General features: G+C 38.5%; 1 protein-coding gene across 4 annotated transcripts; it reads right to left on the bottom strand.

Moving 5' to 3' along the window:
• Window positions 1-4524: 4524 nt before the first annotated feature.
• LOC107923222 (E3 ubiquitin-protein ligase UPL3) lies at window positions 4525-14003 on the bottom strand. 4 transcript variants are annotated; one of them, XM_016853446.2, is made up of 19 exons: window positions 12742-13949; window positions 12287-12397; window positions 12069-12185; window positions 11815-11985; window positions 11569-11730; window positions 10742-10990; window positions 10492-10613; window positions 8976-10407; window positions 8674-8769; window positions 7010-8563; window positions 6637-6861; window positions 6442-6546; window positions 6218-6298; window positions 6056-6124; window positions 5843-5971; window positions 5231-5353; window positions 5074-5139; window positions 4833-4909; window positions 4525-4759 (listed from the first exon to the last, which is right to left on the bottom strand). In XM_016853446.2, exons 1-17 carry the CDS (start codon window positions 13639-13641, stop codon window positions 5074-5076), a joined length of 5712 nt encoding a protein of 1903 aa, XP_016708935.2. In that variant the 5' UTR covers window positions 13642-13949; the 3' UTR covers window positions 4525-4759; window positions 4833-4909. The 4 variants fall into 4 exon arrangements, with proteins under 4 accessions (XP_016708935.2, XP_016708951.2, XP_016708928.2 ...); XM_016853462.2 differs by having other exon boundaries at window positions 4525-4744; XM_016853439.2 differs by having other exon boundaries at window positions 4833-5139; window positions 12742-14003.
• Window positions 14004-14932: the final 929 nt, after the last annotated feature.

Here is a 14932-nt window from a genome sequence, read left to right as displayed (position 1 = left end):
AATGGCCAGTTTATAAAGGCTGAAGGAAGAGGAGAGGTGCTGATATGTACTCCTACAGGTAACAAGGTCATACCAAATGTGCTTTTGGTGCTTGAGATTGGCAGAAACCTTCTCAGCATAGCCCAATTGCTTGAGAAAGGTTATTCTGTTGTATTCAAGGATAAACAGTGCCACATTGCAGATCCAAGTGGATCAAGCCTTATGACAATCACAATGACTGATAAATGCTTTGAGGTTCATTGGTCAAATGACTTAAAGTCAGCATATACAGCTTCTATAGATGACTCCAAACTCTGGCATAGAAAACTTGGACATGCCAACTTTAGGTCAATGGGTTGAATGGCCAGTGAGGGCTTGGCTGAGAACTTCACCAACTCAGTGGAGTATGATGATGTGTGTGAGGTCTGCCAGATGGGGAAACAGGCAAGATTGCCATTTTCTACAAATACAGCATGGAGAGCTACTGAAAGACTGCAGCTGGTGCACTCTGATGTATGTGGCCCGATGAGGACTGAATCACTCAGCAAAAACAGGTATTTCATCCTCTTCATTGATGATTTTACAAGGTTTTTCTGGATTTTCTTCTTAAAACAAAAGTCTGAGGTAGCTCAAGTGTTTGTGAAGTTTAAAACTGCTGTAGAGACAGAAACAGGTTGCAAGCTGAAATCGATAAGGTCAGACAATGGCACTGAGTACACTTCAGCTCAGTTTCAAGCCATTTGCAATGATGCTGGTATCAAACACCAGCTTACAAATGTCTACACACCTCAGCAGAATGGGGTATCAGAAAGAAAGAACAGAAGCTTGATGGATATGGCCAGGTGCCTGCTGTTTGAGAAGAAACTGCCCAAGACCATGTGGGCTGAGGCAGTAAACACTGCTGTCTACCTTCAAAATAGGCTTCCTACTAAAGCTCTTGCATCCAAAACACCTTTCGAGGCTTGGTCTGGTTTCAAGCCTTCCTTGGCACATCTGAAGGTGTTTGGTTGCCTGTGTTATGCACAAATACCAGCAGCAAAGAGAGATAAGCTCTCTGAAAGGGCTCAACCAGGTGTTCTAGTAGGCTATATCTCAGTTAAAAAGGGCTACAGGGTGCTGGATCCTTTGACAAACAAAGTCCAAGTGAGCAGAGATGTCATCTTTAATGAGAAGGCTTGCTGGAATTGGGAGAAGAGTAAACCAGAAGCTGCTTCAGAAGACCTGGTGCCTAATCAAGCTGAACTCGAGCACCTTGGTCCTGAAATGGATGTTGATGATGTGCCTGTGAGAGGCACAAGGCCCCTAGATGAGATTTATGAAAGAGCACAAGTTGCTATAGCAGAACCTAGTAGTTTTGAAGAAGCTGAAGCAGATGAAGGTTGGAAACAGGCCATGGTTGATGAAATCAACATGATTGTGAAGAATCAGACATGGGAGTTGGTTGAAAAGCCTGCCAACAGAAAGACCATTGGTGTAAAATGGGTTTATCGAGTGAAGCACAATGCGGATGGAAGTTTAAACAAGCTAAAGGCCAGGCTAGTTGTAAAGGGCTTCAGTCAAAGGTATGGTCTGGACTACATGGAAACATTTGCTCCAGTAGCCAGACTCGATACAATCAGATTGCTGATTGCAGTTGCTGCTCAGAACCAGTGGACAATCCACCAAATGGATGTCAAGTCTGCATTCCTCAATGGACTCCTAGAAGAGGAGATATACATCGAGCAACCCCCAGGTTTTATAATGCCTGGTAAGGAGCATTTGGTGTATAGGCTAAGAAAGGCCTTGTATGGCCTAAAACAGGCCCCTCGAGCCTGGTATGCTCGAATTGACTCATACTTGGTCAGTTTGGGATTTGAAAGGAGTGCTAGTGAGCCAACACTTTATGTTAAGAAGGATCAAGCAGAAACACAGCTTATTGTGTCTCTTTATGTGGATGATCTCCTTGTAACAGGAGGAGACAAGACTATGTTAGAAGATTTCAAAAGAAAAATGAAGGAGATGTTCGAGATGTCAGATTTGGGGTTGATGACTTATTTCCTTAGAATAGAGATACAACAAGCTGATCAAGGAATCTTTTTGGGACAAAAGGCATTTGCTTTGAAAGTTTTATCCAAGTTTTCAATGCAAAATTGCAAGCCAACATGCACACCTATGGCAGTTGGCATAAAACTGTCAAGCCAAGAAGAACATGAGCCTGTCAATGAGTCATTTTATAGGAGCCTTGTTGGTTGTTTGCTGTATTTAACAGCAACAAGACCTGACATTCTGTTTGCTGTGAGCATGCTATCAAGGTTCATGCACTGCTGTAACCAGCAACATTACAAGGCTGGGAAAAGGGTGCTAAGATACATCAAAGGTACCTTAAACCATGGAATACAGTTTAGAAAGGCTGAAGAGTTGAAACTGATTGGCTACACTGATAGCGATTGGGCTGGTTCAAAGGATGACATGAAGAGCACTTCTGGCTATGCTTTTACACTTGGCTTAGCTATGATTTGTTGGAGCTCAAGAAAACAAACAATGGTGGCTCAATCGACAGCAGAAGCAGAGTATGTAGCAGCTGCCAATGCTGTTAATCAAGCTATGTGGCTGAGAAAAATTTTGAGCGATTTGAATCTACAGCAGAATGATGCAACTGTGATACGTTGTGACAACAAGTCAGCAGTTGCTATTGCTAAAAATCCTGTCTTCCATGGCAGGACAAAACATTTCAACATTAAACTCCATGTGATAAGAGAAATGGAACAAGCTCGAGAGATCAAGCTAATTCATTGCAGCTCAGAAGGTCAGATCGCCGATATCTTCACAAAATCACTTGGTGCATCGAGATTTCTAAACCTAAGGAAGCAACTAGGAGTCTGCTGCATAGAAGCTGAGGAGGAGTGTTGAAGTCAACCCCCATGCAGCAGCCAAGGTGACCATGCAAGGTGACCATGCAGGGATCGTGCTTTAACAGCAAACCGAAACTGCATTGTTTCATTTGGTTACTCAAATGAACATTTTGTGTTTTAGTTTGTTTTGAACTAAGTTGGTAACTGTATTTTGATGTAATTAGGTGCTGAATGACAAGTTTAGGTAGAAGTTTATGTTTTCAATCAAGTTTACCAAGTTACTAGGCAATTTAGTGGTGTTAGGTATGTTATTAGGTGGTAACTTGTTTGTTTTGCTGTTGTTATCTCATATATATGTATTGGTATTATGCCTTAAAAAAAGGTCAATGAAAATTCAGCTCATTTTCATTCAATTTTATCTCTTTCTTTTCTGTTCTCCATTGCAAAATTTCTTTCTTCTTCTTCAATAGTTTATTCAGCAAGGCTCGACACTTGCTGTGCAAGCAAGCTGAAACCATCTTGCTATTACCTCTTGCACCAACAGGGACAAATGGATTCTAGTCACTTAGATGTTTATGTTTATGCTAGTGCCACAGACACCACTAGCAGGAAAAGATTGAGGAAACTGTCCAACAAACCATCCAAAAATATTGCAGTACTAAAGGGCGAGGCCAACCAAAGCCTCAGGAATTATACATCTGGGAGCATACTACTCCTCCATCAAGTGCTATTGAAGTTTCCATAGTGATGAGTGAAGGGCAGTCCAAAGCCTCATTTAGTGTTGTGCCAGAACATCCATTCTGAATGATCAATCTGACACCATATCTAAAACCCCTTTTAGGATTCACATTCTAAGTGAATCGTCGAATGCCTACTACTATTCCTTAGGTATGACACTTGTTCTTTTTTATTGACTTAAAAGACTTTTACTCCAACTTCGACATGTAGCAACACAAGAAGCATATCTTAAAAGGCACTCGTGAACAACCTTTCATCTTAAATCATCTGATTGGTTATTCATGACGAGTTACTTGAATACCTCACACTACTTATTTTTGCCCTCTAGCAAACCATCCGCTTACTTTTGACCTCTAACAGACCATCCGCTTTCAACCACCAGCTCCTGACCCCCAACTATGAATTGTCCATAAAGACCTCTGAACATAACTACCTCATATTATCTCATTAAAAGAATGTCAAAAAAGATCACTTAATGCTCTGATTGACAACAATTGATATATAACAAACTTGTCATCTGGCCAACCACATGAACAAACCGCCATCTAACAAACCGCCATCTATATTGTCGATGACATGACACTGTCAAATAAGAGAAAAATCCCTTATATATACCCCCAACACAAAATTTATGATCTCTCTCCTCTTGTAACTTAAAACCTTTCACTCGCTTGTAATTTATGATCCCTACGACCCTTCACAAGTGAACAACGTCATCACCACCACCTCCTTGTCGAAACACTAACATCAGCAAATTATATAATATTCAAAATATCTGAAATAATCTTTCAAATTTTTTAATAATTATTTGAATATTAGATTTCTTTCCCCCGAATAAAATGTGAATGGTTAACACCCCATCTATTTAATAGGAATTGAATCTCCATATAAAAGTTAAGTGTTAAACCTTTAAAAAAGAAGTGCCTTCTAGACATTTATTTCTTTCGATTTCCTTCCCTCCCAAGCCAATATAAAATAAAAATAAAATTTCATCATTTATTTACTTCCTTCAACAATTTACGCCCATGTAACGATATATATGTAAATATATTATATCTTGCCAGCCAATAAATTGTCAAACCAAAAGAAAAAAGATAACATACACATAAACTTCCTATTTATATACAAAAGTTTTAAGCAGCCGCCTGCCTGAATCAATTCTCCACAAAATCCGCCTTCCAATTTCTTTTCTGCTTCTGCTTGTAAGTCATCTGATCAAAAACATTCATTACGTACACATCTGGAAAACATATATATATATAAAAATTGAAGTCATTCAATTACCCAGAATTTGGAGGGCCTATGGACGCAAATTTTGGATGATCCACCATTAAAGTAGAAACGAAGCTTTGCCAATGCCACTAATTGTATGTAAACATAAGTGAAGAGAAACCATTATTTGAGCAAAATTAATACGCCACTTGGAAATATCAAAAATGATCGCAGCAGGTGAGATAAGTTGACCCCACATTGTGTTGTTCAGAACTATACTACACAATTGTATGTTTTGGTTGCGAACACTCACTCATGATAAATCAAAAGATCCTTGCCCTTCGTTGATTGCATATAGCAATTTCTTATACATAATTTCCTGTTCACACACCACCACTTGGAAATAAGTTCATATAAAAATGTTACCAGGGATAATCATACAAAAATCAATCTAGACTGATTAATAATACCTTGGAAGAATATGGAGGAAGCTTCAAGTAATTAGCACAAGTCATGACACTGGGCAAGTCATCATCTGCTGATTCTGAGGGTCCACTTCCATTGGAAGTAGCAGCAATTGCAGACGACGAATGCTGCAATCAGATTTCAGACAAACCGTCAATACATGCCAAACAAGAACTCAGCTTTATATACAGCTGAATGAAAAATTTACTGTTAAGCTAATAATAATACTGATGATGACTATGTTACCCCAAACTCGGAGGTACCAGTGTGTCAAAAGGTGTGACTCAGTTTTTGAAGTTATTTTATATATATAATATAATACTATCCAAATTCCGATGCGTCAAGCACAGGTGTCCATGGGTACTATAGCCAAAATGAAAATTCCAGATAACATAGTATTCATAGTACATAACTCTCTTAAGGTGCAACCTTAAAAATATTGAAGCCAGTTTCACGTAAAGAGACTACTTAAAAACTGACATTAATAAATACATATGTAAATCTTATTTCAATCAGACTTTCATCTTAAAAAAATTCAATGACGAGCAGATAGAACAATTAACAACGTAAAAGAAAAGAAACATTGATATCAACTTTCTCAATCCAGCTACCATTACCTTTCTAACAATTGTAAGCTTTGGATTCAGCACTGCCAGACCACCAGGTGGAAGTCTAGGCGCACCAGTAACAAATTGGCAGAAGGCCCGCTGTTGCTCTGGTGTAAATTCTCCCATAATTTCAAGTAACTGCAAAATTACAAAACCAAACATCATTATGGAAAGAACAAAGATCCGAATTATTTGAATAATAGGGTTATGAAACAAACATACATTAACAACTGCAGGGCTCTTTGCAGTATATCCATGATCGAATTTTATATGATCAGCAAGTGTCTCGGCCTGCATTATTTTAAGTTATATATCAAGATCCAAGTGAAAAAATAGTTCTAATCAAAGAAGTTAGCAATATTATCTCAGTAAGTGTCAAATTACCTCCCACAACTCTCTGCGACCACATAGCAAATAGTCCAACTCTTGGGGAGTAAATATTTGTAATGATGCAACATCAAAAACCTGCTTGTTATAATAATGGATATATTAACATTACGATGAATCTCAAAAACGGCTCCTTACATGCGAATAATTAACAAGGAAACCCAGGTTGAACATGAATTATGACTAGTCAAGAAAACTCAGACCAAAGAAAGCAACTGGACCTGATTAAATCCAGCTCGAAATGCCTCCATTTGCCGAATAATTCCAGCCTTGACAGTTGCATCAACGACAAAGGATATGTATTCCTCTAAGTTATTGATATCCACCTGATGCATTTAATAGGATGTTAGCAGTTAGAATAGCCTACTGACAACAAAATAAAATAGAGGGAATAGAATGAAAAGTTGAATATATACAGTGCCATCCCCTGGTTTCAGTATGTATTCTGGATAGCCTGGAAGCGTAAAATCCAAACAGAGATCTTCTATTGGGGTACCGCGGAAGCGCAATTCATCAACAGCAGCACTACTTTCACCACCAGTCGATTCCAAATATTGCTTTCGACAAACAAGGAAATGCAGTTCTTGCAAAATTTTCCCAAACTCACCATCAAAAGACAGAATATCATACAAATCAAGCTCCTGCAATGTTTTATAAAATGCATCTTCAGCCCAAAAGTTAAGAGATAGTTGTCGCAATAGTAGAAATGTAATAGGTATACAAATAAGCAATCTAAGCTAAAAGAATATTCAAATAGTTCTGCAAGTCAAAAAACTGCAAACAGCTTACTTGACCAAGCACAAGTTTGTAAAATGGTGTTGATAGTGGCAGGTCTAAAAGTCGTCCATCTTGAAGAGCTTTCGCCATCACACGTCCAAGTAGCCGGAAATATTTGATGACTTTAAAAAACTGGCTGCCTTCAGAAGCATCAGCATTTGGTCGCCAAGGTCGAGGGAACAACCCCAAAGGAGCTTGGACTATATCTCCCCCAACACTACCAGCAGTTTTCTCATTTTTCTCTTCATCTCCATCAATTTCCATTATTGACTTATCCCATGTAGAATTAGACCTCCACATTCCAAGTCCAACCTTTTGCAAATCATGACTTAATAGTGTATAGAACTCCAACGTTGGACCCAATCCAGTGCCAACTTCTCCAAAATATTCAACTTCAAGCACAGCTTTTTGGCTAGAATACATTTCCATTACCTTCGCAGCAGAATCCAAAATGTGGTTCCGGGAGACACGAACTTTTTGACGCTGTAGTCTCCCAACCCTCACCTCTCTCTCATTAGTTGATCCATGGCCATCAGCACCCTGCTGCTGCTGCAGACGATATAACGCACGAGACAACCCAAAGGCAGTTGAATAGAAGTACTGCCTTCGTGTCTCAAAAGGAAATAAAAAGGGGCATGCCTTTGTCAACTGGTAACACCAGGAAGGGAGACTTCCACTGCAAAGAGCAAGGGCATCCTGTATTTGCCGAGCCAGTTTTGGAGTGAGTTTACCATTAATAAATTCCTCATAAGGAACTCTAGAACCAGGGGTACTCAACTCATCCAGATTTAAATTTTTTCCTTCAGCAAAATCGTCAGAAACTATCTGAGCTCTCAAACGAGGTGCCAGCTGATTCAACCCCTCTAACACATACAAAAGTGTCAAGATAGTGTAAGTAGGATTAGATCTTTCTAGATCACAAGGAAGTTCCCCTTGCAAGATGCCATCTAATAGTGACATTCTATGAGTTTGGGAATCAGAGTTGGAACTGGGAGAACACGATTTAGTGGATTTAGATGCTGGGGCAGAACCTGAACCCCCTACTGATGTTCGGTCAGCTTGGGTGTCTGCCCTCTGATAAGTTATTGTGTAGATACCACTCCACATTCCTCTTCCGTCGGTAGATGTGAAATCACTACCGCCATATCTCTCATCATCGTCCTCATCCAACACAAGCTGTCTTTGAATGGCCTGATAGATGGTCAACTGCCGGTTGAGCTGCTTACTACCAACAGTAAAAATCAACTTTGGAGGCTCATTAGAATTCCCAAACTGAGGACGTCCTTGCCGATCTCTACCTCCTCTAATACCTCTACCATTGGCAGATCCAAACCCAGCCATGGCAGCAGCAGCAAACGACATTGCACCCCTTGAGCCATAACTACTCCTAAAATCAGCAGAGTCTGAACCACTAACAGCAGCAGCTCTGCTGCTTGATCCAGAAGCAGCATTAGTTTGGTTATCACTTGCTGCTGGCATGGTTGTGCCATCTTCAGCTGAATCGCCCAATTTAACATCGTGTACTTTATCTGGCATGCAAACAGGAAGGGAATCATCTCTAAGCACCTGTAAAGAAAACAATGGTTCTTTCAAGCAATAGTAAAGATCAAATGAAGTTTATAAATTATGATAAACATGAAAGTGCTGCCCATTTCTACAGGCACAATATAACTTACGTCTTCATGATCATCATCTTCATCATCAGAAATATCATCATCTTCAATCACCAAAGCATCATCAATCTCCACAGGAGACAAATCCAATTCTTCATCCTACCAAAAAGGGGCAGATCATCATCACACAGGAAATAGGGGGAAAAAAAGAATGCTCATTTACATGCAAACAAGAGACAAGTACAAAATAAAAATAGGGTTGTTAACAAATGATTATGAATTTAAACTAACTTCAGCATGGAAGACTAAACGATACAAAAACTCAAAACACACCAGATTTCATATCTAATAATCAAAACACATACCTCAGACGTAGAGTCACCATTTTCAGGTCTCATTGGAGTATCTTTATCCAGAACAGCTCTTCTACGAGCAGAATTTCTTGTTTGAGGCCCTCTTGACTCCTCTTGAGCAGGTTTCAAAACAGCCTTACCTTTTCCCTTTGACGAACTTGTGCTTTTCTCCTGTGATGATTCCTTTCTGGCAACATCTCCAATATTAACAGATGATCTGGACCTTGAAGAATGACGACGAGTGGTCGAAGCAGGAGTTGAGGTAGATGGAGAAGAAGCAACAGCCCCACTGGCCGTGTTCCCAGAGTCAGAATTTCCTACAGACACAGAGGGTTTTTGAGCATTGTCACTACGTTGAACTCGTGGCCAAAGAAATTCTTCAACAGCTGCTAGACTTGCTAATGGATCAATCATCACAATATTTGAAGAATAGTCACGAAGAGACTTCTCTCCTTGGGCTCGACAAAGCCGCAACTTAAAAGGCTGAGACAATGCACTTAATCCAGAAGAGAGGCGTGCACTCCCACCAGAAGACCTAGATGAATGGCTAAGAACTACAGGGAAACGCTCTACAGATGATAAAGCATTTTGAAGCTTCTGAACCAGGACAGTCATAGGAGCAATACTTCCTTCATCAACACTTGAAGGAAGTGCCACACTAATAAATAATTTTAATCGTTTAAGGGCTTGGTGGCGAAGCTTGGGCAGGTTTACATCAGAAACTCTCTCCAGCGAGAAGTACCCACAAGAAAAATAGCTTAACAAGGCCGCCACAACACCACTACCAATAAACTCAAACGTGGATACACCATCCCCCTTGCTTAGTTCTGCTAGCATCTCAGAAATCACACCAATCAAATACTCTTCTTTGCTAGAAGAAAAATCAACCAACCGACACCCTGAAGCTTTAGATTTTCCTTTTGCCTTAGTCTTTTGATCATCAATGCCAGCATTTAATTTCATGCAGAGACTTTTTAAGTGTATAAGATCATCTGTTACTCCAACTTCAACAGCCCCAGGATCAGAGGGGAAATACTTATCTTTAAATGCTTTAGCACATGCACTTACTGCAGCACGAATATTGGAATTGGCCGTAGGAATTTCAACAGTATTAGGAGGTGAGCCAATATTTAAAGAGGCCTGATTTTTGGACTCCTCCACAGAACCTCCTTCAGGATTAGAGTTACCACTGCGTCGTCTGTAACGCCTGGAACGTGATGACGTTCCAGATACAGAATCATTATCCTTCTCAAGAGGAGATGCTTGGGCAGCAGTGGCATTTTGGTTACCAATTAATACAAGCTGATCTACAGCATGAACAACACCCTCTCTGACAAACATTTTGGAGAAGGTTCCAGGAAGCTTTTCCATGAGGATCTCAGCAATTTGGAGGGAAGGAACCAAGACATGTGGATCTTTCCATGCTAAAACACCAGCCAAGAAGCTATAAAATCAAACAAACGGTAAGTTCCCATAACCAAGCATTGCAAGAATATGTAAATTGCTATCTTTTACTTAAGGTGGACACCTTGATATGTTTGTTACACTCAATAAATTCTGAATCATCTCTGCACTGCTGAAGTACATTAGTTTTCCAATAACCGAGAGACATTTATGGCGAACTGGGCCATTGACGCTGGAACCATAGATCTGATCGATAAAATGATAGGACCATAAATATCAACAAACCAAGAGAAAATCACGGCAAAGACAAGAGAATATATGTACCAACAAATAAACAGATAACCAAGGAACTGCCCTCGACAATGAAAACTTACCTGTATGAGAACAGGAAGCAGATCAACTCCAAACTGCTGAAGAAGTTCAGGTTGATCATTCAATAATTTCTCTCGGGCTGAAACTTTGGGAGCATTTTCATCAGAATTTTCTTGCTTGTCAGAGCTGCTAGCAGGAGACTTCATCAAAATAGATCCTTTGACAAACATATTAGAGCTGGCAGGGAGGGAAATTGTTCCTTGTGGCAACGGAGGAAGAAGTTCATTTGCCAGATTGACAATTTCAAAAATCTACACAAGAAGATAAAAATTACAGGACCACCAAACAGATAGGCATAATATGCATAAGCTATTGCTAATTTACTATGTCCATGTAAATAATATAAAGTGCACGAAATAAACAATATATTCAAAACAAGTAACTTATACAAACAAAATGAATAGAATAAAGCACGGATATCTATGTGAACATACCTAAAACTGTGACTTGATACCATGCGTCTTAATGGTTATAACAATTTCCCCAGCATTGCTGGTATTAATATAACATAGGAAAAATTATACACATCATATGTACAAAGGTATATACAAACAACAGGAAATAACAGCTACCAGCAATTCAGCTTGAATTAAAAACAGTTCAAACGAGTAACCTTAAACCACAATATAAAAACCACTTACATGCAAGGTTTACATGAACAGATTCAAAAACTAAGAGTTGGAATTTTGTGTCTAAGAATTATACCATTCCTCTACCACTGCTTATTTTAATATGGCAATTCACATGTTACAAACATCACATATTCACAGGTATTGGTAAATAACTTGCAATGACAACTACAATGTTTTCAGCTTTAATTAACTATTACCTGCTCTGCTGGTCTGCTTAATGCCGGCGAAACCGATGAGTTGGCAGAAATGCCAGAACCTGATAGTATATCTTTAAGTATGCCATTTATCCCAAGCAGAAGTAAAGTTTTAGCTCCTAAAGGAGACCCACTTGCACATGTTGAAAGCAGTCGAATTAAGCCCTGAAATCAAAAACTCAATTGTCATGATGTTGCACATAAAAATGCATTGGCATATAGATAAGTAAAAGAGCAACATGGGTTCACCGTATATGTCGGTGTGCTTAATGATGCCTGCCCACCTCCAGAGTTACTTGTAGAAATGAGAGATGCAGCTTGAGTAACCAGTCCATGATTGCATAGCTCATCTAATTTATCCGGGGATGATGCAAAGGCATCGGCGATGAGAGTCAAACAAACAGAAGCATGCTCCAGCACCTATAAACATAACAAAGCATAGGAAATCAAGAAGAGACACAATTTACAACAAAAGAATAGTCAAAAATGTATGTTACAGTTACCTTTGAATCATGATACTGCAACAGATTTGTTAATAGAGGTACAGCTTCCATGACATAATCAGATGCATCTGAAGGGAGTTTCTTGCACATATTTGCAGCAGTAGATAGTGCCACTCGCTAACAAGGGATTAAACAGAAGAAACGCCTTCATAAGATTCTAAATTTCCAGAAATCTTCTTATAAATTATTAACAGTCAAAATTTTCCCATATTAAGTACCTGAACCCCAGTGGAGAAGAAATCCAAGTAAGAAAGAACTGCCATGAGAGCACCAGCTCGCAAACAGGCAGTTGGGTGTTCCTGAGATATCTTCTTCAAAGCTTGGAGAGACTGTTTCCAGCATTTCAAACAGAAAGATAAGAATGCCGACTAGATCAAATCTACAATATTCAACTTTCTAATTCAAGTCTACAGCTATGAACAATGCAGTAAACTCTTCATTATTAGACCAGAAATCTGAATTTTTTTTGAATGGTTACTTAGAAACAAGCAAATTTTATAGGATACAGCTTTCAGAGAAATGCTCAAACATCTCAAATTTATCTCCATCTATGTCAACTGGACCCAATTTCTAGTAGAATGAGATTGTCACACTCTAGTTTATAATGAAATACAAGAAATAGCGAGCGATACTCTAATAATAAATTATTTTGAAAGTAACCAATAAAACCAACCTGTTCAGCCAAGTCCATATACTCTATAGTGAGCAACCTGGCACAAAAACACGAAACAGCACCATAATGCACCACAGCAGCACATGAAGAAGGCAAAACATCACACAAATGGGTCAGCGCCCTTGCTGCAAGAAGCATAATATCAGGATTACTCTCATGATTAAGCAATCCAACGAGCACGGGAACAAATGAATCCACAGAAAACGTGCTCAAGGACTCCTCAGTCCCAATTGAAAGCATCTCGCAGAGCTGCGTCAACGCCTCCACTTGCTTCCCTTCCTCTCCATCAGCACGCAACCCAGACAGAATCTTCTTCAACCTCCCGCTCTGATGGGATGAAGATGCAGAACCCATAGCCGATGACGGCAGCAAATCATCAAGCCCGGCACCAAGCTTCCTCAACAAGCCTTGTAACGCGCTGCTTGCTGACGTCAGATTCTGGTGTAAAATCCCTACACCGCCTTCGCTATCATTATCATCGTCATCGCCTAAAGAGGTATCCATAATTAACCCTAAATTCCTCTCAGGGTTGTTAGAATTGTTGTCTCTATTTGCCCTATCCCTATCCCTATCTCTATCTCTATCGCGAGCACTTGGATCACGTTCCTTTTCTTTGCCCCTATCGGAGGCGAGATTTGGACTGTCACTTGTCGTGGACTGATTAGCTTTGCTGGGACGGCGATCGCAGCGGGAACCAGAGGAAGATTCGGTTGTGGTGGAGTCCATTAAAGCAGCGGCAGCGCGGGAAGTGCGAGAGCGAGGCGTTGTGGTAGTTACAGCGGTGGGGGATGGGGAAGAAGAGAGACGAGCGCGTTTGTGAGAACGAGTGGTAGGACCAGAGGGGGAAGATGAAGGGGCAGCTGAGGAGGCCTCCGCCCGCTTCCGGCTCCGAGTTTCCATACAAAGGGGACCACCGCCCCTGGTAATCAGACAGCCACCGCTACAAAGATCAGACGATTCCTGATCCAATTGTTCGTTGCATCTCAACACCTGATCGAAAACCCTAGAAATAAAATTAGAAGTAATTCACAATTAAAATAAAAGTGAAAAGCTATAATCAACAATCAGGGAAATGAGGCCTTAATCTTAGTTTGGATGATAAATTGGGGGTGAATTTGTGAGGTAGTGGGGTGGAGGTTAAAGGCAAAGAAACCTGAAACCCTCAAGTGAAGAAGGAATAAAGAGGAGGGCTTTTTAGATTTTTATTTATTTATACATATTATAATATGCATTTGCAATGACTTTTCGTAAAGAAACATTAGGATTAAAATTAGGGTAAACTTCATCAAGGTTATTAAATTATTAATAAATTTATATTTTAATTATTTAATTTTAAAAAATAATAAAATAATTTATTAAATTATTTAAAATTTTTATTTAAGTTGTTAAATTATTAAAATTACAATTATATAGTTTTTTTTGGTTGCATTCAGAATCTAAATAGTTTTTTTTTAATCTCTGATATTGATTATTAGATTGATTTAGATTTAAGATATATTGTTCTGTTCATCAATGGGTATTGATTTACCATATCAATAATCAAATAATCGCTCAAAGCTTAATGTTAGACTTTTTAAAAAATAAAAATCTAACAATTTAAATGAAAATTTTTAAATAGTTTAATGACTTAAATAAAATTTTTTAAATAATTTAGTGAATATTTTACAATTTTTAGAATTAAATAATTAAAATATAAACTTATTAATAGTTCAATGATATTAATTGTAATTTATCTTTGAAAAAAAAAAGAAAAGAGATGTATACTCTTTTTTAGATAAAAAATAAAGAATATAATAGCTTCCACGAGGTGAATTCTTCTCGGCTTGGAGCGTCTCAATCGGGTTAGTTTAGATATTTGTTTTTATTTTTTCTTTTTAAGCTCACTCTATATTAGTATTTAAATCCTTTTTTTTTTTAATTTTGAATTGCGTATATTATGCCCTTTTTAACCTTTTTTCACTTTTTTTATTTATATAATTTATATCTATACTCAATTACATATAGAAAAAAATCTATAGAAATATTTTTATTTTATTATTGAATTTTAACTATTAAATCATATTTTATTAAAACTAAAAATACATTTCATATTTCTCTTTTACTCTTTTCAAATGATAATTTCCTTTTATTTCACGTTACGGATTTTGAATGTGTTACTGTAAAGAATATTTTGAATTCTTATGAAATGGTG

This window comes from Gossypium hirsutum, chromosome A01, assembly GCF_007990345.1.
Source record: "Gossypium hirsutum isolate 1008001.06 chromosome A01, Gossypium_hirsutum_v2.1, whole genome shotgun sequence".
In the NCBI taxonomy this organism is placed as follows: Eukaryota; Viridiplantae; Streptophyta; class Magnoliopsida; order Malvales; family Malvaceae; genus Gossypium; species Gossypium hirsutum.
The sequence above is the reverse complement of the archived record's forward strand: the minus strand, read 5'-3'. Positions and strand labels throughout refer to the sequence as shown.

What these genes read in the sequence shown, in the direction of transcription:
- LOC107923222 (XM_016853439.2), bottom strand. Translation starts at nt 13,641, where the DNA reads ATGGAAACTCGGAGCCGGAAGCGGGCGGAGGCCTCCTCAGCTGCCCCT. An exon ending in TAAGCAGACCAGCAGAGCAG is followed by an intron (nt 10,991 to 11,568) that starts GTAATAGTTAAT and finishes CTTCTTGTGTAG; the next exon opens with ATTTTTGAAATTGTCAATCT. An exon ending in AGAGCCCTGCAGTTGTTAAT is followed by an intron (nt 5,972 to 6,055) that starts GTATGTTTGTTT and finishes GTAATTTTGCAG; the next exon opens with TTACTTGAAATTATGGGAGA.